The following is an 18825-nucleotide window of genomic DNA, read 5'->3' as shown; positions in this document are numbered from 1 at the left end:
AGCTTCTCACCGACAGGAAGCTTGTCGATTTCGACGTCGAAGGAGAGGAAAGGCCAAACCGGACGAGAGGAGTGCGATCACGGGGAGGGTGAAAGGGCAGAAGACGATGTCGGGATGAAGTGTGTTGCGTTCTCGAGAGCAGCACTCTAGATATACGTACGGTATGGATGACTGACGGTGGAACGAACGAATGGGAAAGGCCCGAGGTAGGAGGCGGTAATACTTACATGTACGCACGCCTACAGTGACACACACACGGAGTACATGAATGTACATGCCTGGCGCTGGTTGGCTGAGAAGGGAAGTCGCACGCAGCTCGTCCCGAGGGCCCGACAGGCTGTTACTGGGCGCCATTCGCCATGCCATTGGCCAAGCTATAAATACAGTGCGTACCCAGTCACCCAGCAAAGTTTCCCGTGTGGGGTGCCTTGTTCAAGAACGGACCTAAGTACATTGCAAGTAATACAGTACAAGTGTACTCCGTAGTACTTGTGAGTACTTACAAGTCCACCTACAGTACAGAGAACTTGGTGCCCACAAGTACATGTACTTACCTAGTTCCACAGTATATGCCCTTTCCTGGACTTACTGTAACATAAATACTCGCAAAGCATCATTAATACTTGCAAAGTAATATTTATACTTGCAAAGTAACATTAATACTTGCAAAGTAACATTAATACTTGCAAAGTAGCATTAATACTTTCAAAGTAACATTAATACTTGCAAAGTAACATTAATACTTGCAAAGCGTACTCCGTACGAAGTACTCCGTAGTTGGACACCAAACAAGAAATAATACTCCGTCCACCTACGTAAATCACCTACTACAGTACGGAGGCAGCGGTAGTTGTATCCAAGTTAGTACTGCAAGTACGGAGTATGGAGTAGAGATCGTGACGTACAAGTATACTTAGTACGGAGATGCCTGGCATAATATGCACTACAGTACTTGGGCACTCCGCGGCAAGGACAGACGTGCTTAAGTATATACTTGCAATAAATAGTACGAGTTCATAATACTTGCTCCTTGTAGGTGCACATGCACATCCAAGTTTGCTACTGCTGCCGTGGCTATCTGGCTTCGTTAGTACACGTGCTGTACTGTACTTGTACGCAAAGGCATCACCGCCGTGCACGAAGCGATTGACTCGGCCGACACGAGCGCCATCATCGGCTCCAACGAGTGCTTGCTCCGCGAGAAACAGTGGCGATTGAGTGTACAAGCATAGGCATATAATATGTGCATGCATACTGATACTAGTATCTTGGTATCTACACATCAGAGTCGAGATTTATCCTAGCCAAGCAAGCCCATCTAACATGCAAGTAAACCATCCCCTCACGACCGTCCCCCGGAAATACATCCGAGCCCGAGTCTTTTTCTCACTCGTATGTACGCGTGCTCTTCTCTCCTGCGCGACCCCTTTTGCTGCCCACCCGTTCTGAGCAGAGCCCAGAGCCGGTCGTGTACGTTTGACAATTTTCAACGGCCCATACTCCCCCAACCGACGAATGAATGCTCGTTGGCCATGCATGCAAAACACAATGCTACCCACCATGCTCCATCCTCGCTTCCCCCTTCCCCTGCCCGCCTACGCCGCCGTGCTCTGGCACCGCCTTTTCGGGTTGCTCCGACCAGGACGCTTCTTCGATCCTTTGGATTTTTGGTCGCCGCCCTCGATGAACTTGATGAGCTCATCGAGGCTGCGAGAATCCAGCTGCGATTCGGGCGACATGCGCCGAGCCTGCCCGGCCGTCGAGGGTTGGCCGCTCGCAGCCGGCGTGGGAAAGCGGATGCCCGATCGGATGCGCCGCGCCTGCACGTCCTTGGCATGCTTGGCGATCGAGACGGCGTTCTGCGTCAGCTGCTCGAGCCAGCTCTCGGCCTCCTTCGTGTTCTTGTCGTCGGGCCCCAGCTCGCCGAGGAAGATGCTGTACGACTCGCGCATGCGGTTGACGGCGGCCTTTGAGTCTTGGTCCAGCGCGAGCGCCTGGGCGAGCTGGAACAGCAGCGTGGCCGAGTTCACCGACTGCCTGCCGAAGACGGACTCGCACACCCGCAGCGACTCCTCGAACCAGCGCCTCGACTCGTGGTAAGCCTTGAGGTGCTGCAGCATCACCGCCGCGTTGTTGATCGTCGTGATGGAGTCGGGGTGGCCGGGTCCGTAGATGACCTTCCACAGCATCAGCGCATGCTTCGACGCCGCCAGCGCCCCCTTGCTGTCCCCGGCTTGGTGGAGGAACAGGCTCAGGTTGAGGTAGTTGAGCAGCGTCTCCGACGAGTCGACGCCGACGGTGCGTTCGGACACGACGATGGCCTTCCTTGCGAGCTCGACCGCCGCCTCCTTGTCGTCCAGCTGGTAGTACAGCATCGACAGGCTGTTGTACACCTTGGCCACTTCGGGGTGCAGGATGCCGTAAATCTGCTCGTGGAGCGACAACGACTCCAGCAAAAGTTCCTGGCCGAGCTTCTTTTGATTCTGGACGATGGAAAGGCGGCCGGCCTCCAGGGCCTCGTCGGCAAGCGCGCTCCTCGGGCACGAGTGCTTGACGAGCGGCACCGTGTTGACAATGTCGTCCGGCGTGAAGGTGTGGGGGACGACCGCCGACGGCGCCGAGGCGGGCGAGCCGTCTCTCGTCTTCTTCTTCTTCTTCTTCGAGTCTCCGTTGACCTGACCGTTCGCCCCAGGCTGCGCCGCCTCCGCAGCGGACGGCGCGCCCGGCACTTCCTCAAACGTATAGTCCCTGGCTTGCACTTGGAAGCCCAGCCTCAAGCAGACCTCTCGCAGCAGCTGCGTGTTGCGGACCTCTTGCGCCCACCGGTCGCCCAGCTTGTACCTGAATCGTCGAAGGACTTGCTCCTCGATCTCTGCCTGCAGAGTATCCGGCGTCACGCGCTCGAACGCAAAGTCACCGTCGGGATACAAGGCTCGAAGCGCCGAGTCAACGTCGGCGGTAGGTTTCTGGTTCAGCGCGCGGCCCAAGAGGCAGTTTAGCAGGTGAGACACGCAGGCCGCGGTGAAGGGAACGGCGAGAGCGCGGAGGTAGCCGGCGGCGACGTGCTTGAAAGCGCGCGACACCATGTCTTGTACGCAAATGTCGCGCAGGCAACGCAGACGCCCATCCGTGGCGAGAGTGGCCACTTTTCCGAGGTATCGGATGTTGATGCCGCGCTTGTGAAGGAGACGGCTGAGGGACTGGCCATCCATGGGGAAGCTTATGTCGGACTCCGAGAGCTCCCGCAGAAGCGCCGGGATGGCTTGGTCCCGAAGGTGATTGCACGCCTCGCGGACCTCCTTTTCCTCCTCCTCGAGCTGCGACTTCTCCTCCTCGCTCTGCGGCAGCTGGCCGCTGAAGGCATCGGGGTTGAGCGCAAATTTAAAGTCCGAGAGATCCAGCTTGTTGCTTGTCGAGCTGTCGCCCTCCGCTTCGGCGACCTTGCCCTCGTCGGCGCCGTCGGCGGCCGGCTCCTGCTTCTCCTGCGCCCGACGAGCCAGCATCTCGTCGACCCACTGCTTCATCCTGAAACGTGCAAAAGACTCCACCAGCTCCGGGCGTAGCACCGTCATCTGGTGAGGGTACGCGCCAGCCTCGGCGCCTGTGGCCTGAGACTTGGATTCTTCAATCCAGTTGATGTCGAACGGGGTGATGCGGTACAGGTCCAGGACGTATTTGCGGCCGTCAGTACCCATCAGACCTTTCGTCTCTATGCTGGCCTCGAGGTCGAATCGCTTCCCGTCCTTGTCCCAGACGGGGTGCTGCTTGACCTTGAGCGCCTTCGAAAGCGTGGCAAACGTGGGGGCAAACCGCTCATCCGCTGCGACGACATCTTTCCCGTCGACGGCACCGTAGTCGATCTGGTTCTCGCCAGGTTCTCGCTGCTTGAAGATTCCAGGCACAATGCTCTGGCCGACAATGCGCTTTCCGAGGTAGTCAACGACGACGGTGGCAGGCGTGAAGAGGCCGGCGATGTCGAGCTGGTTCACCAGCCGGACCCCGGCAACATCCTTCCCGGTGGCGACGCGAGCGGCTTCGTCGCCGCCCTCGGACGTAAAGGTCCCCACTCCGTCGGCGCCAAAAGAGAAGAAGATGTTGTTGTATACGAAAATCTGCGCGTCCCGACACTCCGTGGGGTTCAGAGGAGCAAGCTCACCGCGAGCAACCATAACCGCGCCCTTGGTTGCGGCATCGTTGTAGTCGGCATAGAGCTTCGATATGAGACGCTCGCGGAAGACACGATCCTGAACCGTCTCTTTGGGGAGCTCCTTGGCCGACTGGAGCTCCTCGTTCCAGTCCCGCAGGGAGTCCGTGTTCTCCGCTCCGGACAGCAGGTACGGCTCCTGGGGGCGGGTGGCATCGGGCACGTGGGTGCATAGGGTCGACTGAGGTGAGGGCACTGCCCAGGGGGCCGCCGGTATGGCATTGGTGATCTGGAAGGTGACGAGCGGGTCTCGTTGATTGTTGTACTCTTGCAGTTGCAAGAAGGAGTCGTCAAAGGATGGAGAGAGCAGGCTGACGAGCTCGAGAAGAGAATGGGCCGACTGGCATTTGGGTGCAGGGCGAGGAAAGGGATCGAATTTGGTGTTGGAAGACTTGTTGACGAAGAAGCCGGAAACGTGAGAGGTAACTTGGAACTGCTCGCCCTCTAGGGTGGTGACGACAATGTAGAGCAAGTGGCCTTGCTGCCGCAGGTGGCAGGGGGGTGGGTTCCAAGGGGACAGGGACACCGTCTTGAGAGTCTTGGGAGGTGGGTTGGTGGGCTCGGGAACGAGCTGTGTCAGGGATGGCAGAGCTTGGAAGTCGAACTCCTCGACGGCAGGCCGGTCGGCGCCGTCTGCCTCGGCGACGGGCTTCAAGTCCAGCCTCTCGAAGAGCGATAGACCGGGCAGGACGCCTTGAGAGTAATCCGTGCGGTCGCCCGCAGCGCCGATGAGCTCTCTGATCCTGACGAGGTGGATGCGCGCCTCCTTTTCAGTGTAGGGGTCCTGGACCAAGTGGAACTCGGGTTCGGCATCGAGGTCGGGAATTTCTGCTATGGAGATGAAGTCGTTCACTTTTTGGCCGCGATACTCGAGGTGGAAGCACGTGTGGCGGAAGGCGGCCGGCATGTCGATGATGGATTGGCGAACCTCATGAACCTGCTCTTGGGACGAAACCTGTTTGCCCGGGTCAGTGAGTGGCGCAGTGGTAACGGTTCGGGTGAGAACGTCCTCACCATGATCTGCATCTTTTGAGCCTTGGGATCGGGCAAGACAATGGTCAGGTTTATTAAAGCTGTGCCGCCTTTGTCAGGATCGGTTTGGAGCTCCTCAAAGTACGGGCATGGGGATCGTACAGTCGGCTCCGGCATCCGCCTCCACCTCGGCAGAGTTGGCCATGACATCACCAGGTTCGACGGAGTTGTTCTCTAGATGGCAGTGGATTACACGGTCAGCCAAGCACTCGGTCAATTGGACCAAGGAAGTGGTCCTAGAAGTCCATGGATGGCAAAGTACCTGGAACCGACGAGGCTGGCGTCGGAGACTGTGCTTCGGCAGCCATGGTCACAACCGAAGGCCAGAGGAGGGGCGGCGTGAAAAGGAAGGGGGGGGGGGAGGGGAGGGGTTGAGTATAAAGGTACAGGTACAGTTAGAATACAAGATGATATAGAAGAGAGAATGACGCCGGTCTTGGACGCACCGACCGACCCGTATATGCAGTTGAGGAAAAGGCGGGTGAGCACGGAGTAGCTGCAGGAAAAAAAATTGTGTTGGTGGCAACACAATTATTAGTGAGGTACGGGCAGGTCGGTCGGCAGTAGGAGAGGATCGAAGGGAAACTTGTTTGGTAGGTACTGCTGATGTACCTATCGTACCCGCCTTTTCATCGAATAACGGTTGGTGCCGTCGTCCGCTCCAAACAAGCTGTCGTCGATGTACTTTGTCGGTACCTCACTTGCAGGTCGCACACAGAATGCAAAGGCGCTAGTGTCGGAAGGGAAGAAAGTAAACAATGACGGCTCACAGCTCGGTGCGCCTGATACTGTGTACTTACTGCACGCATACTTCCATGCACGGAGCTTACTGTACATACACGTACGGTATATATGCATGCCTTGGACCACCGGCATGCACATCATCTACCATCAGCGCTCTTTTCACTCCACATTGTGTTCTGCATTTTTACCTTCTGCTGTGCGAGTCATTTGCTCTTTTTGGAATCAACTGTTGAGCTTCCTGGAAATTCTACATGCATCCGGTTGGCAGTCAAACGAGATCCGAACGGCCTCTCATACCAAGCCCCAGCCCTCTCCATTGCGCCGCCTCTCCCCGTCCAAGCACCAGAGCACACCATCTCCAACAACCATGGACGGCCGTTCGGTGCCACCGGCTTCTGCGTCAGCTGCAGTCGCGACTGACCAGCTTGCGTCAGCTTGCTGTCAATGACAGAGCTCCTCCTCCCGCGCCGACGCAGTCCAGGGAGTCAAAACGGCCTCGGGCGACAGGTCAAGAGCCGGCGCGGTCACTCAGCAAACGCGCCCGGGTGACGTATCGCGGTCGCAAGCGTCAAGCCGAGCCGGCGGCGCCGCAGCAGCCGGACAGCTTGCTCAGGACCCCGCCACGGCTGTTTCGCACCCTCGGGGCCATCAAGTCCATCGATTCGTCTCCGCTGCCAGGGCACGTCGACATCGCGACGCCCGTGTGGCGCAGGATCCGCGAGCTGCCAGACACTCCCCCGGGGGCGCCGACGAATGCAATTCCTGCTCCGTCCACGTACAATGGCTCGGCCGTCTGCTTGTCGGAGATTGCAAGGGACATGCGCCCGCTGCGGCAGAGGGTCGGCAGCGAACGATACAGGATCTACGAGGCGCTGCTGGATTGGTTGAAGAGCTTGCTTCAGCTGACCATGCCCGAGGCTTGCGAGCCTCGCGGGAACTCGCTCCTCGGCATGTGCCTGCGCAAGATACCCGCCTGTGTCGCCAACATCGAGGCATACGAGAGGCAGGTGGCGAGGGAAGAGGGGCGACAAACGGCGTGGGACGCCTGCACCGTCTCCTCGGAGCTGTACGAGCAGCTCGAAGCGCTTGGAAGCGCGGCCTCTGGATGGCGGCCGCTGAAGCTGGCCGTGCGATGCCACGCCATCGCCATCCTCACCGAGGCTGTGTCCGAGGCGCTATTTGAGCCGACGTACGTCGGGCTTCTCGTGCGACTGTGCCTGCTGCTGCGCTGCCCCGACGAGGCAGCAAGACTCGGCGCGTCCACCAAGGTCGTCCTTCCGGTGCCACGAAGCATGCTGGGCAGCATGGCAGAGGACGAGCAACTCTTGCCGCTGGGCGAGCTGCTCGATCCATCATCTCGCACCATCCACCTGCCGTCGGCGGCGGGCTGTGTCTTGTCGCTCATCCGAAAGGGTCTGTTGCCCACGCAATGGCTCCACACCCGCCCCTTTGCGAGGCTGTGGGTGTCGGGGCTGGAGGCCGTGGCTGCGAGCAAGTCGGGGGCGTGCGTGACCGAGCTCTTGTCGACATGCTTGCCGCTCCTAGTGGCGAGCGGGCGAGATCAGGGGCAGGCACCGACGACCGAGGGCGAGCTCACACTCATCAACATCGTGGCCGGCTTGGCGGCGGCTGGTCTCTCCGTCGCCACGGAGTCTCGGGGAAGCATCAAGGAAGGCAAGCGGAGACGGGCGTGGAGGCGGGTGCTTCTCGTGCTGGACGTCGCCTTCAACGCAGCCAACCAGCGAGGACGACGGACAAAGAATCGGCCCTTCATCTTCGCGCTCGCACGGCATCTGGTGCTGACCTTTTCGTCGTTTGCGGATGACACCTTGAGGCGACAGGCCCGGCTGGAACTGCAGGAAGTGGCGGCAAGGCTAGGAGGCGGTGCAGGCGGCAGGATGCAACACCGCGAAGCGATGCTCTTCATCTGCTCACTCGCGCACTACCGCAGCAGGACCTGTGCAACGACACGCCGGCGTAGCGTGACCGAGCTGTGCGCCCCATTGGAGATGCTCCAACAGGCCGGCGGGCTGGCCCACGACCTGCAGACGGACGTTGCGTTCCTGTTGGCCCAACGGACCAAAGACCTACGAGACCTGGCCTTTGCGGAGAGCCTGGCCAGCAGCGCGGAGGCTGCCGACGGCAACACCTTGTCCTCCGGATGGCGATGGGAGGAGGGAATTAGCGAATGGGTCATGACCGATCGAGAGGTGGAGGATGACATCCTCGGCGGTGGCACGGAAAAGTCGAGCGAGGTGCGTTCCGAGACAGTGGCAAATCCAGCTGGCCATCCGAGGATTCAGAGTCGCAGGGTGAGGAAGCAAAGCTTGGCGGCCTCAGCTCCTGCCGCTGCGCCCGCGCCTGCCTCGATCGTAGCATCGGGCCCTGCGCCGGCAAGAGCGCTGTTGGCGGGAAGAAGGAGGAGCTTGATGGTTTGCGGCAGGAGCGGTGGGTCGATGGACCCCTGGTCCTCGCCAACAATATCTCCCAGCTTGCCTCTCTCCTCACCCTCGGCCTCATCCCCAACCTCTTTCTCAGTCTCATCCTCCATCTCATCCTCCATCTCATCCTCCATCTCATCCTCCATCTCATCCTCCATCTCATCCTCCATCTCATCCTCCATCTCATCCTCCATCTCATCCTCCATCTCATCCTCCTTCTCACCCTCCAACTCATCCTCAATCTCATCTTCAATCTCATCCTTTACCTCATCCCCAGCCTCCTCCTCAACCTCAACCTCGTCCTCACCCTCATCGAGACAGATACGGGTACGGGTCCTCAAACGCTCCACCAGCCTGCTTGGACGGCCGCCAGCAGTAGATGAGTGGGACGACCTGATGTGATACGGTCGGCCGGATGGAAGGTGTAGACCAAAATATACATGACAAACGGTCCGTTTCGACAACGTCCTCGAGAATTTTCGTGCATGCGTTGGCGGGATAAGATGGGTTGTCTATGCAGTGGTTATCAATACGTGTCTGGGCCCCCGAAAGTGGTATCGTATTCATCGACGTCATTTGGCTTCGTTTGCCTCCTCTCCATCAACCTTCAGACAGCGGTTCCTGAAACTTCACTGACGTAGGCCGTGGTATCTCAAGGGTCCGAGGTTTTCGCGTTATTGTGAATGGACGGACGAGTACGATAATGAGACCGACGCCCGTGAAGCTCATGCCAAGCACGGGCATTCGTACAATACAAGCATCAGGCTAACGATTACCAAGTAGGTTCCGATGGGTGAACGAGCCGAAGAGACCATTGTAGCAAAATCCCATGCTGCGACCACTCGTCGACGAGGGAAATCCAAGGCACGCATGCATCTCCCATGGTCCTACCAGATGCTCCATTCCTTGCTCCCAAAACCCACCTGCTAGACAATGGCAGGGCCAAACACAACGAGCGAGCCTGCTGAGCACAAAGTTCAGACGCAACCCGATACTTCAAGCCATCCCCCCGACGTCCTCCCCCCCCCCAAGAAGGTTGGCATTTTAGTCGCCCTCCAAGGCGTTCGCTACGGTGGCACCACGTCCCACCGGCGCATGATACGAGCTGATGGATTGGAAGCCTCTGAGGTGAGGTGAGAGAATCGCAGGTTAGCCATGGTCCGCTGAACGTCTGGGTTCTCCCATCTAGCTTACTTGGTCAAGTCGAAGCCTTGCTCCTCCGGTTCCGCCTCCGCCTTCACACGCTCCTGCGACCCGCCGTTCTTCTGCGGTCGCGAGGGGCTGCTTGGTGGAGATTTGCTCGCCCGAGGCGGGCTGCTGCTCGGCGGCGGGAGCCCGCGAGCACGCTTGGAAGGGCTCAGCTCGTATTGGGCCGACGGCCGAAGCGGCGTGCTTCCAATGTCGGCGTACTTCCAGAAGGGGGCGGGAGAGCTCGTCGGCATGTGCTGGCTCGGCCGCTGGGCGGTGCTGGGGGGGGCGAGCTTTGGGTGTATGCGCGGAGGCGCCGGCGTGACAAACGACGTGCCGTCCTCTTGCAGGTACGACGAGGTAAGTGTCGGCGATTGGGGGTTGAAGGCGGAAAAGGAGGAATCTTGGGCGACGGTCGGTTTCCGTTGTCGAGGTAACGGGCTGCCGTCAGCCGCCAGGGTCGCCGCCCTGGTCGCCGTAGGCTCCGGAAGGCGTTCGGGCGTCGACTGCGAGATGCGGAGCGAGGATCTTTGAGGCGGCGAGGCCAAGGGCGAGCACCGCCGCTTCCGCGTCGACGGCGTCTCTCGCGACGCCATGTCCCTCGGCCCCTGGGCGATGTAGTTGAGCTGGTTCGGCGAGGACGGCGCCGACGAGCCTCGGTGGCCGCCACGACCGATCTTGTAGGCGTTCCGGATCATGTCCTCTCTGGCCTCGGAGACGATCTGCCACTTCATGCCCTTGCCCGGCTCGTCGGTCGATCTCGCCACCTTGTCGAACGACTTGCTCAACGAAAGATTATGCCGGATCGAGTTCTGCGAAGCCAGGTCAGCGACGCACGTCGGGCGGCCGGCCGGGCACCCGGCGCGGCCATGGGCGAGGGAAATCGAGGGAGCTCACCTGCCAGCCTGCGGGAGGCTGGTGACGATAATAGGAGTAGCTGTTGGTGATGAAGGTGTATATGCCGCTCAGGTTCAGCTTCCCGTCCGGCGCGTTGAGGATGGCCTGCGTGATCATCTGGGCGTAGCTGTACTGGGGCTTGATGTGCTGGTTGTCGTCGTGGCTGAGGTCCACGCTGCCGGCGCCCATCATGACGGCGGGGGTGCTCGCGGCGGCGGGAGACTTGACCGTCGGGGTGGCGTCGCGACGTTGAGCCGAGGATGGCGTCCCCGGTCGTCTGGTCTCCGTACGGCGACGGGACGAGGAGGCGGCGGCGGCGCCTTGGTGCTGGGCGTCGGCGTCGAGGCCGCACCTCTGAAGGAAGGTCGAGTGGATGTGGAGGGGGCTGATCTCGGACGGCAGGACAAACATCATCTCGACGTTGCCGATCTCGACGACCTGGCCGCTGCTGAGGGCGTGGGACGCGAACGGCTTCAGCTGCTGGCCGTCGACCTTGGCGCCGTTGCGGCCCTTGACTTGGAGGAGCCACCTCTCCTCCTTGGGATCGAACGAGATGGACGCGTGGTCGCGCGAGACCATCTTGCTCGGGCCGAGGTCGATGTGGACCGCCGTCTCGTCGTCTTGGTCGTCAGGGTTCGGCAACTCCGGGGCGCGACCTATGTTGACGGACAGCTTCGTGATGTAAAAGGTCCAATCCAACGCGGCGACCTTGGCGTACGCCTTGACCCCGTCGCCGTTGGCCTCGTGGATGGCGTTGGCGTGGTCCTTGGCGGCCTGGACGGGCTGGGCCTTGAGCTGCTGGCAGACCTGCGTCACGACCTGGTCGTCGTCCGTCCTGGACGGCTCCGTCGCCTCGTGAGCGGGCGACAGCCGACTCCGCTCGGCCGGGTCGAGAGATGGAGCCTTCTTGCGCCGCTTCACCGGCCGCCCGGGCGAGGAGTCCTCGACGTCGTCGACGTCGTTGCCATCGACGGCTCGGCGCACGTCGCGACGGCCACCGAAGGCCCTCTTGGCAGACGGCGGCATCGCGAGAGGGGGCAGCGGCGGGCCTATGCGCTCAAGAGCTAGCTTGTTTCCTTTGCGCACCGTGGCGATGACGGCGATCGGATCCGTCCGTTGGCCCGTCCGTTGCGCCCGACGGTCTCGCTCGGCGGTGCGAGAAATGTAGGCCGCGAGGTGGGAGGGCCGATCCTCGTACGTGCCAGTTTCGTCCGTGCCGAGGGCGCGAGGGTTGGAGGGTGCGAGGGTTGGAGGGCGAGGCAGAGGTCGGGGCCGAGGGAGACCGGGGAGGGAGGGAGAGGGAGAGAAGGAGGGAGGGCGGCGAGTCGAGTCGAGGGCAGCGGCTTCGTCGGTCACATTCAAGGTGGTTGGCAGGGCATGACAATGATGGTGTGTCAGTCCGGCCTCAAGAACAAGCAATCAAGAAGCGTCGATGCGGTTGCGCGGCAAGTCGGTTGGCCTGGTTTCGTGCCGGCAGCATGGCGATGAACGAAAGGGCCTCGTCTCGTTCAACCACCTCATCAAAAGCGGTCGCTGTCCCCAAAGTTTGAACCGCGTCGCGTTAATGGTGCTTGCCCCACCCGGATGGAACGAACCAAGGGAAGGGGCATTTGGGAGGCGCCACGCAAGCAGGCGGGCCAAAGCGGCTGAACCACGATTCGAGTACTTGTACTTACTCCATACCAACCAGTACCTTGTATATACAACTAATACTGTAGGTGTACAATACATAAGTAAGTACGGAGTACATGGACAGGTAAGTACATGGACAGGCAAGTACATAGACAGGCAAGCACATAGACAGGCAAGTACATAGGTAGACAGGCAAGTATATAGACAGGCAAGTAAGTACATAGATAGGTAAGTACATAGACAGGCAAGTACATAATAGACAGGCAAGAACATGGACAGGCAAGCACATGGACAGGCAGGCACATGTACAGGCAAGTACATGGACAGGCAAGTACTTACATGGACAGGCTGGTACTTACATGGACAGGTACAGTAAGTACATGGAGAGTACGGGGTACTAACGCGGCAAAGCGTAATGCAAGTACAGAGTATGAAGTGCACTTGTAGGCACCTCTTTACCAAGTACAGCATGTACTCCACTAACGAGTGCACTGAACATTCCCATGCTAGTGGTGTCGGACGTACGTTGGCGGTTCGTCGGACCAATGCACCTTTGTTCGTGCAATGCAAGTTGCTCGTCTGCTGAGGAATAATACGCCATGAATTAATTTATTCATTCGTGCCAAAGGCATCATCGACCCGACACCCTACCGAGTTGTCATCCACATACGACCGACCTTATTCTCGAACCGCCCCCGTGCCGCGAGTGAGTGCATCCATCGAGCATAAACGTACCCAGTTGGCAAGGCCATGAACGCATCAAATCGGCAGGCGAATGAGATGTAGACAGCACATACAAGTACCCATGATGCCAGAACACAGTACTCCGTACTACCATACTCATCGCCTGCATACGTATGCACTTCGTTCTACCTACTCACACCCACGTGAATGCCTGCTTGAGACATACTTCGTGTGTCTGTATCCACAGGTATTACCTTACATTCTGCGTGTGAGTATCATCTAATTACTCCGCACAAGGATGTAGCTAGCGTGCGATTAAACCTACCATATAGGTTGCTAATGTACGAATAGCCATGCTAGTTCCACGAAGCACTCCTGCATATCCACGAACATATACAGTCAAGTTTATTCGCTTTGTTCAGAACTATGGGTGATCGGGTTGGCGGCTCACGGTCGAAGCCAAGCCAGTCCCCTCGCCCATGGATGGGAATGGATACACTTGTGTACTCCGTGTCCAATGCTCGACTGCTCATGGCATCTCGATGCTGTTCTCGATATCAATCGTTCTTCCGACCATTTCCGCATTCACTTCCGCAGGAATCCGCGGCAAGACTCAACGTCCCCCGGCGCACAGCAGCTACCAGAGCACAGAATGTCCCTATGGTAACACTCCTTCGAATTGGCCTACCTCCTGGCCGGAACGGCTGTTGGCTTCCACCAGACTCGCTCGTCAGCCTCCATTCGTACTGGCGCACGCGACTTCAGATGCGTCACCGATTCTCGACGCCAATCTGTCGTAGACTCCCCATCTCACCATCGATCCTGGACTCGCCAACTCTAGGTGCACACCGTACGTAGGTGCCCGTTCCTCGCTCTGTGGGAGAGGTGCTGGTGGGTGGCAACCCATGGTTCTCGACGAACCCCGGTATCCAGCTGCTCTCCCCTTCACGGACGGCGAACCGACCAGCAGCGACGCGCGCGCGTTCCCAGGCCGGAGCTCACCTCCACCAGTCTGACGCACGCAGTCGACGACGCCAGTCCCGGTGCTCGTCCATCCAGCCGTGCTGTTCCTCGCCCGCGCCGCTCTGCGACAACGTCGGAACGCCGGACCGGACGCTCTGGGCTGAAGCATTGACCCTGAACTCGTTCGACCAGGGTTTCGCTACCCGTCCGCACGTCATGACCACCGTGTCGTCGAACGCCTCTCCTGCCCGCCGCATGGAATCCGAAGTGAGCTCGGTCGATCGAGCGTTCAACCTGGCACTTCCAGAGCGCCCAAAACAACCGTGTTCTCGCCCCGTCGCTTAGAGAAAGCCCGACTCGGCAAGCACCCTTTGAGGCGGGAGACGTCAGCACGCAAGCACGTTCCAGAAAGGATGGACATTTTGGATGGACGTTTGTGTCCACCCATGGAAAAAACGGGCCGAGAGCATGCCGTGGCAAGGATACGTACCTCACAATCTTCTCGTCTTCACGCTCACGCGGCTCAATCTGCAAGCTCTTGTCGTACATCTCGTGGACATCGCCCGCGGCTTGCATGTTGTTCTGGATGTAGTCCTGCAGCTCCTGGACCGGCTGAAGCGAGTATCCGACATTCTGGTACTGCTGAATGTCGCGAATCACCTCCGCCGTCTTGGCCCTCTTGGCAAAGTTGATCAAGTCCGTCTTCTTGATGATCGAAGGGATGCCGTCCTCGATGAACGTCAGATCGGTCAAGTATACACCTACGGCTCGTCAGCACAAACGCGCGGCAGCAGACGCACGAGGCCCATACCGAAAAAGGGAATGCAAGGCGGGTTCGCGGCGTGCAGAGCTTCACGGTATTCGCCAAAGTTCTTGGTGCTGGCCATCAGACGGCGCATGGTTTCCAGGACGGCCTGCGATCGCTGCGGAACCTGGTCCCACGTTCTCTTGAGCCGCGCAATCGGCGCCGTGCCAAGGGCTGATATGATGGACGTCAACGTCGAAAAGTTGTTGAGGCCTCGACATTTCTGTACAGCGGTCAGCTACCGGCGACTCTCCACTCCACAAAGGCAGGGCACGAACGTCGGCAACGGCGATGAAGTGCTTGATCACCACCACGCGCTTCTTGACATCCATCTGGGCAAGGATCATCTCCGCCACCCAGTTCGTCATCTGGTTCGAGTGAAGAATCAGTGCCTTCACGTTAGGCGCAGGGTCCGGATCGCCTTCGGCCACCTTCTTCTGCCACGTCTTGTCCAGGCACTCCTCCGCCTTGATCTTTCCGTACAACCGGGACTCGATGACGGTCAGCTGGCGCGCAAACTCGGTGACGTCAATGTCGAGGAACTTGAGCTTCTTCATGTTCTTGGGCACGATGGGCGTCGGCGTGCTCTGGTTCAGAGTCTGTATCATCCGCCGAGCCCCCGCCTCCTTGCCGCTCAGCCTCTGGTCGAGGATGGCCATCAGCGGGCCCGAGCCAGGCGTCTCCGTCGACTTGACCGTTTCCCTCGCAAACGTGTACACGTCCCGGATCAGCCGCTTCGACTCGTCGTTGTACTCTTCTATCCAGAAATTGTCGAACCAGCTCTTCAAGATGTTCACCACCCGGAAACGAACCAGCTTCTGCTTGCGATCTCTCCAAGCCTCAAAGTCGCCCTGGGCGAGACCTTCGGGGGGCTGCATCGCGAAGCGCTGGACGAGCAGCTCGAAGAGCTCCCGGGCCGAGGTGAAGGATTTGTAGGTCAGGAGGAAGGTATTGTTGAAGCTGGAGTCCAGCTTGTCGTGCCGAGTGAGCTGCTCCACGAGAGCCAAGAGAGAGCCTCCCCTGAGGGTGGGCGGCGACGTCTTGGTATCGAAAAGTACGTCGTTGTCGTGGTCGAGCATCAAGTAGTCCGGCGTGTCGTCACCGCCGGCCTGCGCTGCTGGCAGCGATGATGGGTCCTCTCCGAAGATCTTCTTCACCTTGGAAAAGTCGCCCTTTCTAAAGTTTCCGGACGCCGGGTCGCCGTCGCCGAACGATTGGCTTGTCATCAACGACGGCCGGTTGGCAGCAGCCGACCTCGATTCGGAACGTTGATGCGTTCGCTCGTACGGCATCGTTTCGCCTCGCTGCGGCGGGCGGGGCATCTGCTCTTCCCTCGTCCGAGGGTCCGCTTGCGGTCGGCGCCGCCATCGCTGCTGTATGTTGGTCTGGACCTGGTCGGAGAGAAGCTGCAGGGAGAAGCCTGTGTGTGATGAGTTGGTTTCCAGCGCCCTCGCGCACTGTCTCACGTATTCTAGGCGCGCCTCAAGCGCCTCGCCCTGCACCTCGTTCCACTCGTCGGCAAGAGGCCCTGCGACGGCTTGGCAGCCGAGCAAGAGGTCGGAGATGTTGTCGTACAGGCATTGCTTGTTGATGCTGAAGTCGGCCAGCTGCGGGGTCTGGAAGCTGTTGCCGAGGGAAGCAAGCTCGATGGACTCGATCATGGCCATCCATGGCTTGAACGTGTCCACGACCTTGCCCCCGGCGGAGCACACGTTGTTGCCAATCACCTCGTGGCGGTACGGGGTTAGGATCTTTTCCGGCGTCACGAGACTCCTGTCCAGCTCTCGTATGCTCGAGACCAGTATCCGTTTCTGCTCGTCCAGCCTCTCGAGAAGCTTGCCATCGAGAATCGCGGTGGGCTCGAGGGCACCATCGTCGTCATCCAAGAAGTTGGAGGCGATGGGGTCTCGGGGCCCCAATCCGTTATTCTGCCAACTGCCGCCGGAATTGCTGCCGATGACGAAGCCGGGGAACAGCCTCGGGATATCCTCGCCTCGTTGCTGTCTGGCAACTTCGACGTAGCTGAAAACGCCGAGCAGAACGCCGTCGGCCTCCTGGAGACATTTCTGAACGGATTCCGCATTCGGCCAATCGGCGGCGGCGATGTGCGACGAGATGACGAGCTTGGAGAACTTGGACATCATGTCGCGAAAATGCGGGTACAGCGCCTTGTTGGTTGATATTATGGACGGCTGGCCCGAATGGTTGTCCGTGGTGCCCGATCCGGCAGCAAGCAGGAGACGGAGGTGATCAGAGATATCCTCCGCCCGCGCGACGTACTCGGCGCGGCTGTTGTTCGTGATGGCCTCCCGGTATCGGTTTATGGCCAGCTTCATGTTGGAGACCAGCAGGCTCCAGGAGAGGGGTGGAGTCGAGCCATCGTCGAAGAAGGATCGCGGAACGGCGGTCGAGGTTGGGAGGTTGTAGGTGGTGCTGATGAACGAAGTGGCCAACGCCATGTTCATGGCCTGGTCACTATTCGCCATGCCGTTCGAGGTCGTCATTCTCTTGCGTCGGCCCGGGGATGCCCCATTCATGGAGTCCATGGACGTCGAGGGTGAGAGAACGCCGGCGAAGGAGGTCCGGCCCTGGGACTGCTGAGCGGTTAGCGAGCGACACCTGGCCCTTGCAACGTCTCGCCTGTGATTCGAACGCGTACCGTGTATTTCGAGGTAAGCAATAACGATTCCGCCTCGGCTTCTGAAGCAGACGTCGTGGAGACGTCATCCTCGTCCTGCGTCAACCCTCTTGCCATCATCTCCGGTGGGGGGCGAGTCTTGTCAGGAATCATCGGGTTCGTACGGTCTCGGGGGCCCGTCTCGGAGGGGGACTGGGGAGGCTCCAGCGGCAGCTCCATGCTGCGATCGCCCGTCATCATGTTGTAGTAGAACAAGCGCCCATCAGCAGTCGCTTGGGGGATCCAGAAATCGGCCCTTGACTTGTCGGCAGGGTCGGCACCCTCGAGGGGTAGGCTGCTCGCCGCGTCCGCTTCGGATTCGGCTTCCGGGTCGACGCTGTTGCCGTAGGCATTGCTCTCCTCGGCGGCGGCATCGACCTGATCGACACGGCCGCCCGGGACTTGGTCTGGGGGGTCATCGACGGCGATGACCTGGCAGTAATTGCTGGGGAACCAACCACGCACGCCGTTGATGACCCCGTCCCACCAACCGCTCTCGAGCTGCGTGATGACTTGAATCACGTCGCCTTCGTGGAAGCTCAGGCTGGTCCTGTCGTCTGCTTCGTAGTCGTACAGTGCGCGCACGTACATGGTGCCCGGCGGCGCCGCATCAACACCGCCGTCCATGGCGGAGTGATGCAGTGGCGGGGTGAGTGGAGATGAAGAGGAGGTCGAGGGGATGCCGAGGGGGGTGTGGCGAGGATGCGACACGAGGCCCTGGACGAGGGGAGGGCGAGGGGCGGGCGAGGGGCGGATGAGGGGCCGGTCGACGGCCCAGGAGAGTTGCTCGAGATGATTTCTCAGGAGTAGTCTCGCCAGAAGTTCGACTGGGCCAAAACCCGGTGGATGCTGTCGGTGTAGGCGGCGACGGTGCACTTGAGAGTCTTCTCACGACATGACCAACGTCGCATGAATCAGCCGTCTTCCCGAGCCGGAGGCGGCGCTCGTTGAATTGGAGGCTGCAAAGAGCATGCCACCTGCAATCCCGATTCCCGTAGGTGCAAGGGTCTGATTGCGTTTGCGTTTCGAAGGAGGGGTGGGCGGTGACGGCGGCAACTCGCAAAGTGCTGTTCGTGAAGGGGCAAAATCGAGAGAGATTGGTCAGTGCTCTCGGAGAAGTCGACGTTCAGAAGCGACCGTCGGTGACTGCGGCCACTACAGTGGGGAGCGAGGAGACCTGAGCTACGGCGAAGCGTTACGGATACTGCAGTACGAGTACTGTACTGCACAGTACTAGTACACAGTAGGGGTACAAGTACGGGAACCATGTACTTGGGTGTACCTCTCTGCCCTGCTTCCAGCTGAGGATGCAACCCACCGAGGCCCAGGAGGGCGGCGACAACTACCTAAGGGTTGCTTTTGTGGCACCAGGGTGGACTGTGGGGAGTAAAACATGCCGTCGCATTTCCTCCGACACGAGTGGGTAACAGAACACCTACAGTACAAGTACCTAGTACGCTACAGGGCAATACTTACAGTATTAAGATACTGGAAGATACTGTACTCTGTACAGTATGTACAAGTGTATACTGTAAGTAAGTACGGAGTACACACCTGC

The 18825-nt window shown here is 59.4% G+C and overlaps 3 protein-coding genes across 3 annotated transcripts; 1 reads left to right on the top strand and 2 right to left on the bottom strand.

Annotated features, from left to right (window-relative positions):
* Window positions 1-1595: 1595 nt before the first annotated feature.
* Window positions 1596-5544, bottom strand: DCS_06539 (eukaryotic translation initiation factor 3 subunit CLU1/TIF31; the record flags this gene model as incomplete). Its single annotated transcript, XM_040803827.1, has 4 exons — window positions 1596-5159; window positions 5219-5277; window positions 5339-5410; window positions 5499-5544. 4 exons carry the CDS (start codon window positions 5542-5544, stop codon window positions 1596-1598), a joined length of 3741 nt encoding a protein of 1246 aa, XP_040653931.1.
* Window positions 5545-6347: 803 nt separating this feature from the next.
* Window positions 6348-8823, top strand: DCS_06538 (uncharacterized protein; the record flags this gene model as incomplete). Its single annotated transcript, XM_040803826.1, has 4 exons — window positions 6348-6379; window positions 6432-8235; window positions 8292-8748; window positions 8795-8823. The coding sequence occupies 4 exons, from the start codon at window positions 6348-6350 to the stop codon at window positions 8821-8823; spliced, it is 2322 nt and encodes a 773-aa protein (XP_040653930.1).
* A 642-nt stretch (window positions 8824-9465) lies between these two features.
* Window positions 9466-17894, bottom strand: DCS_06537 (cell division control protein Cdc25; the record flags this gene model as incomplete). The annotated part of the gene is made up of 9 exons (XM_040803825.1): window positions 9466-9544; window positions 9616-10421; window positions 10507-11849; window positions 13148-13158; window positions 13825-14079; window positions 14276-14546; window positions 14597-14813; window positions 14869-17184; window positions 17250-17894. The coding sequence occupies 9 exons, from the start codon at window positions 17892-17894 to the stop codon at window positions 9466-9468; spliced, it is 5943 nt and encodes a 1980-aa protein (XP_040653929.1).
* Between the last annotated feature and the right edge of the window lie 931 nt (window positions 17895-18825).

Source organism: Drechmeria coniospora, chromosome 03 (assembly GCF_001625195.1).
Source record: "Drechmeria coniospora strain ARSEF 6962 chromosome 03, whole genome shotgun sequence".
NCBI lineage: Eukaryota > Fungi > Ascomycota > Sordariomycetes > Hypocreales > Ophiocordycipitaceae > Drechmeria > Drechmeria coniospora.
This window is presented reverse-complemented; position numbering and strand designations above follow the sequence as displayed.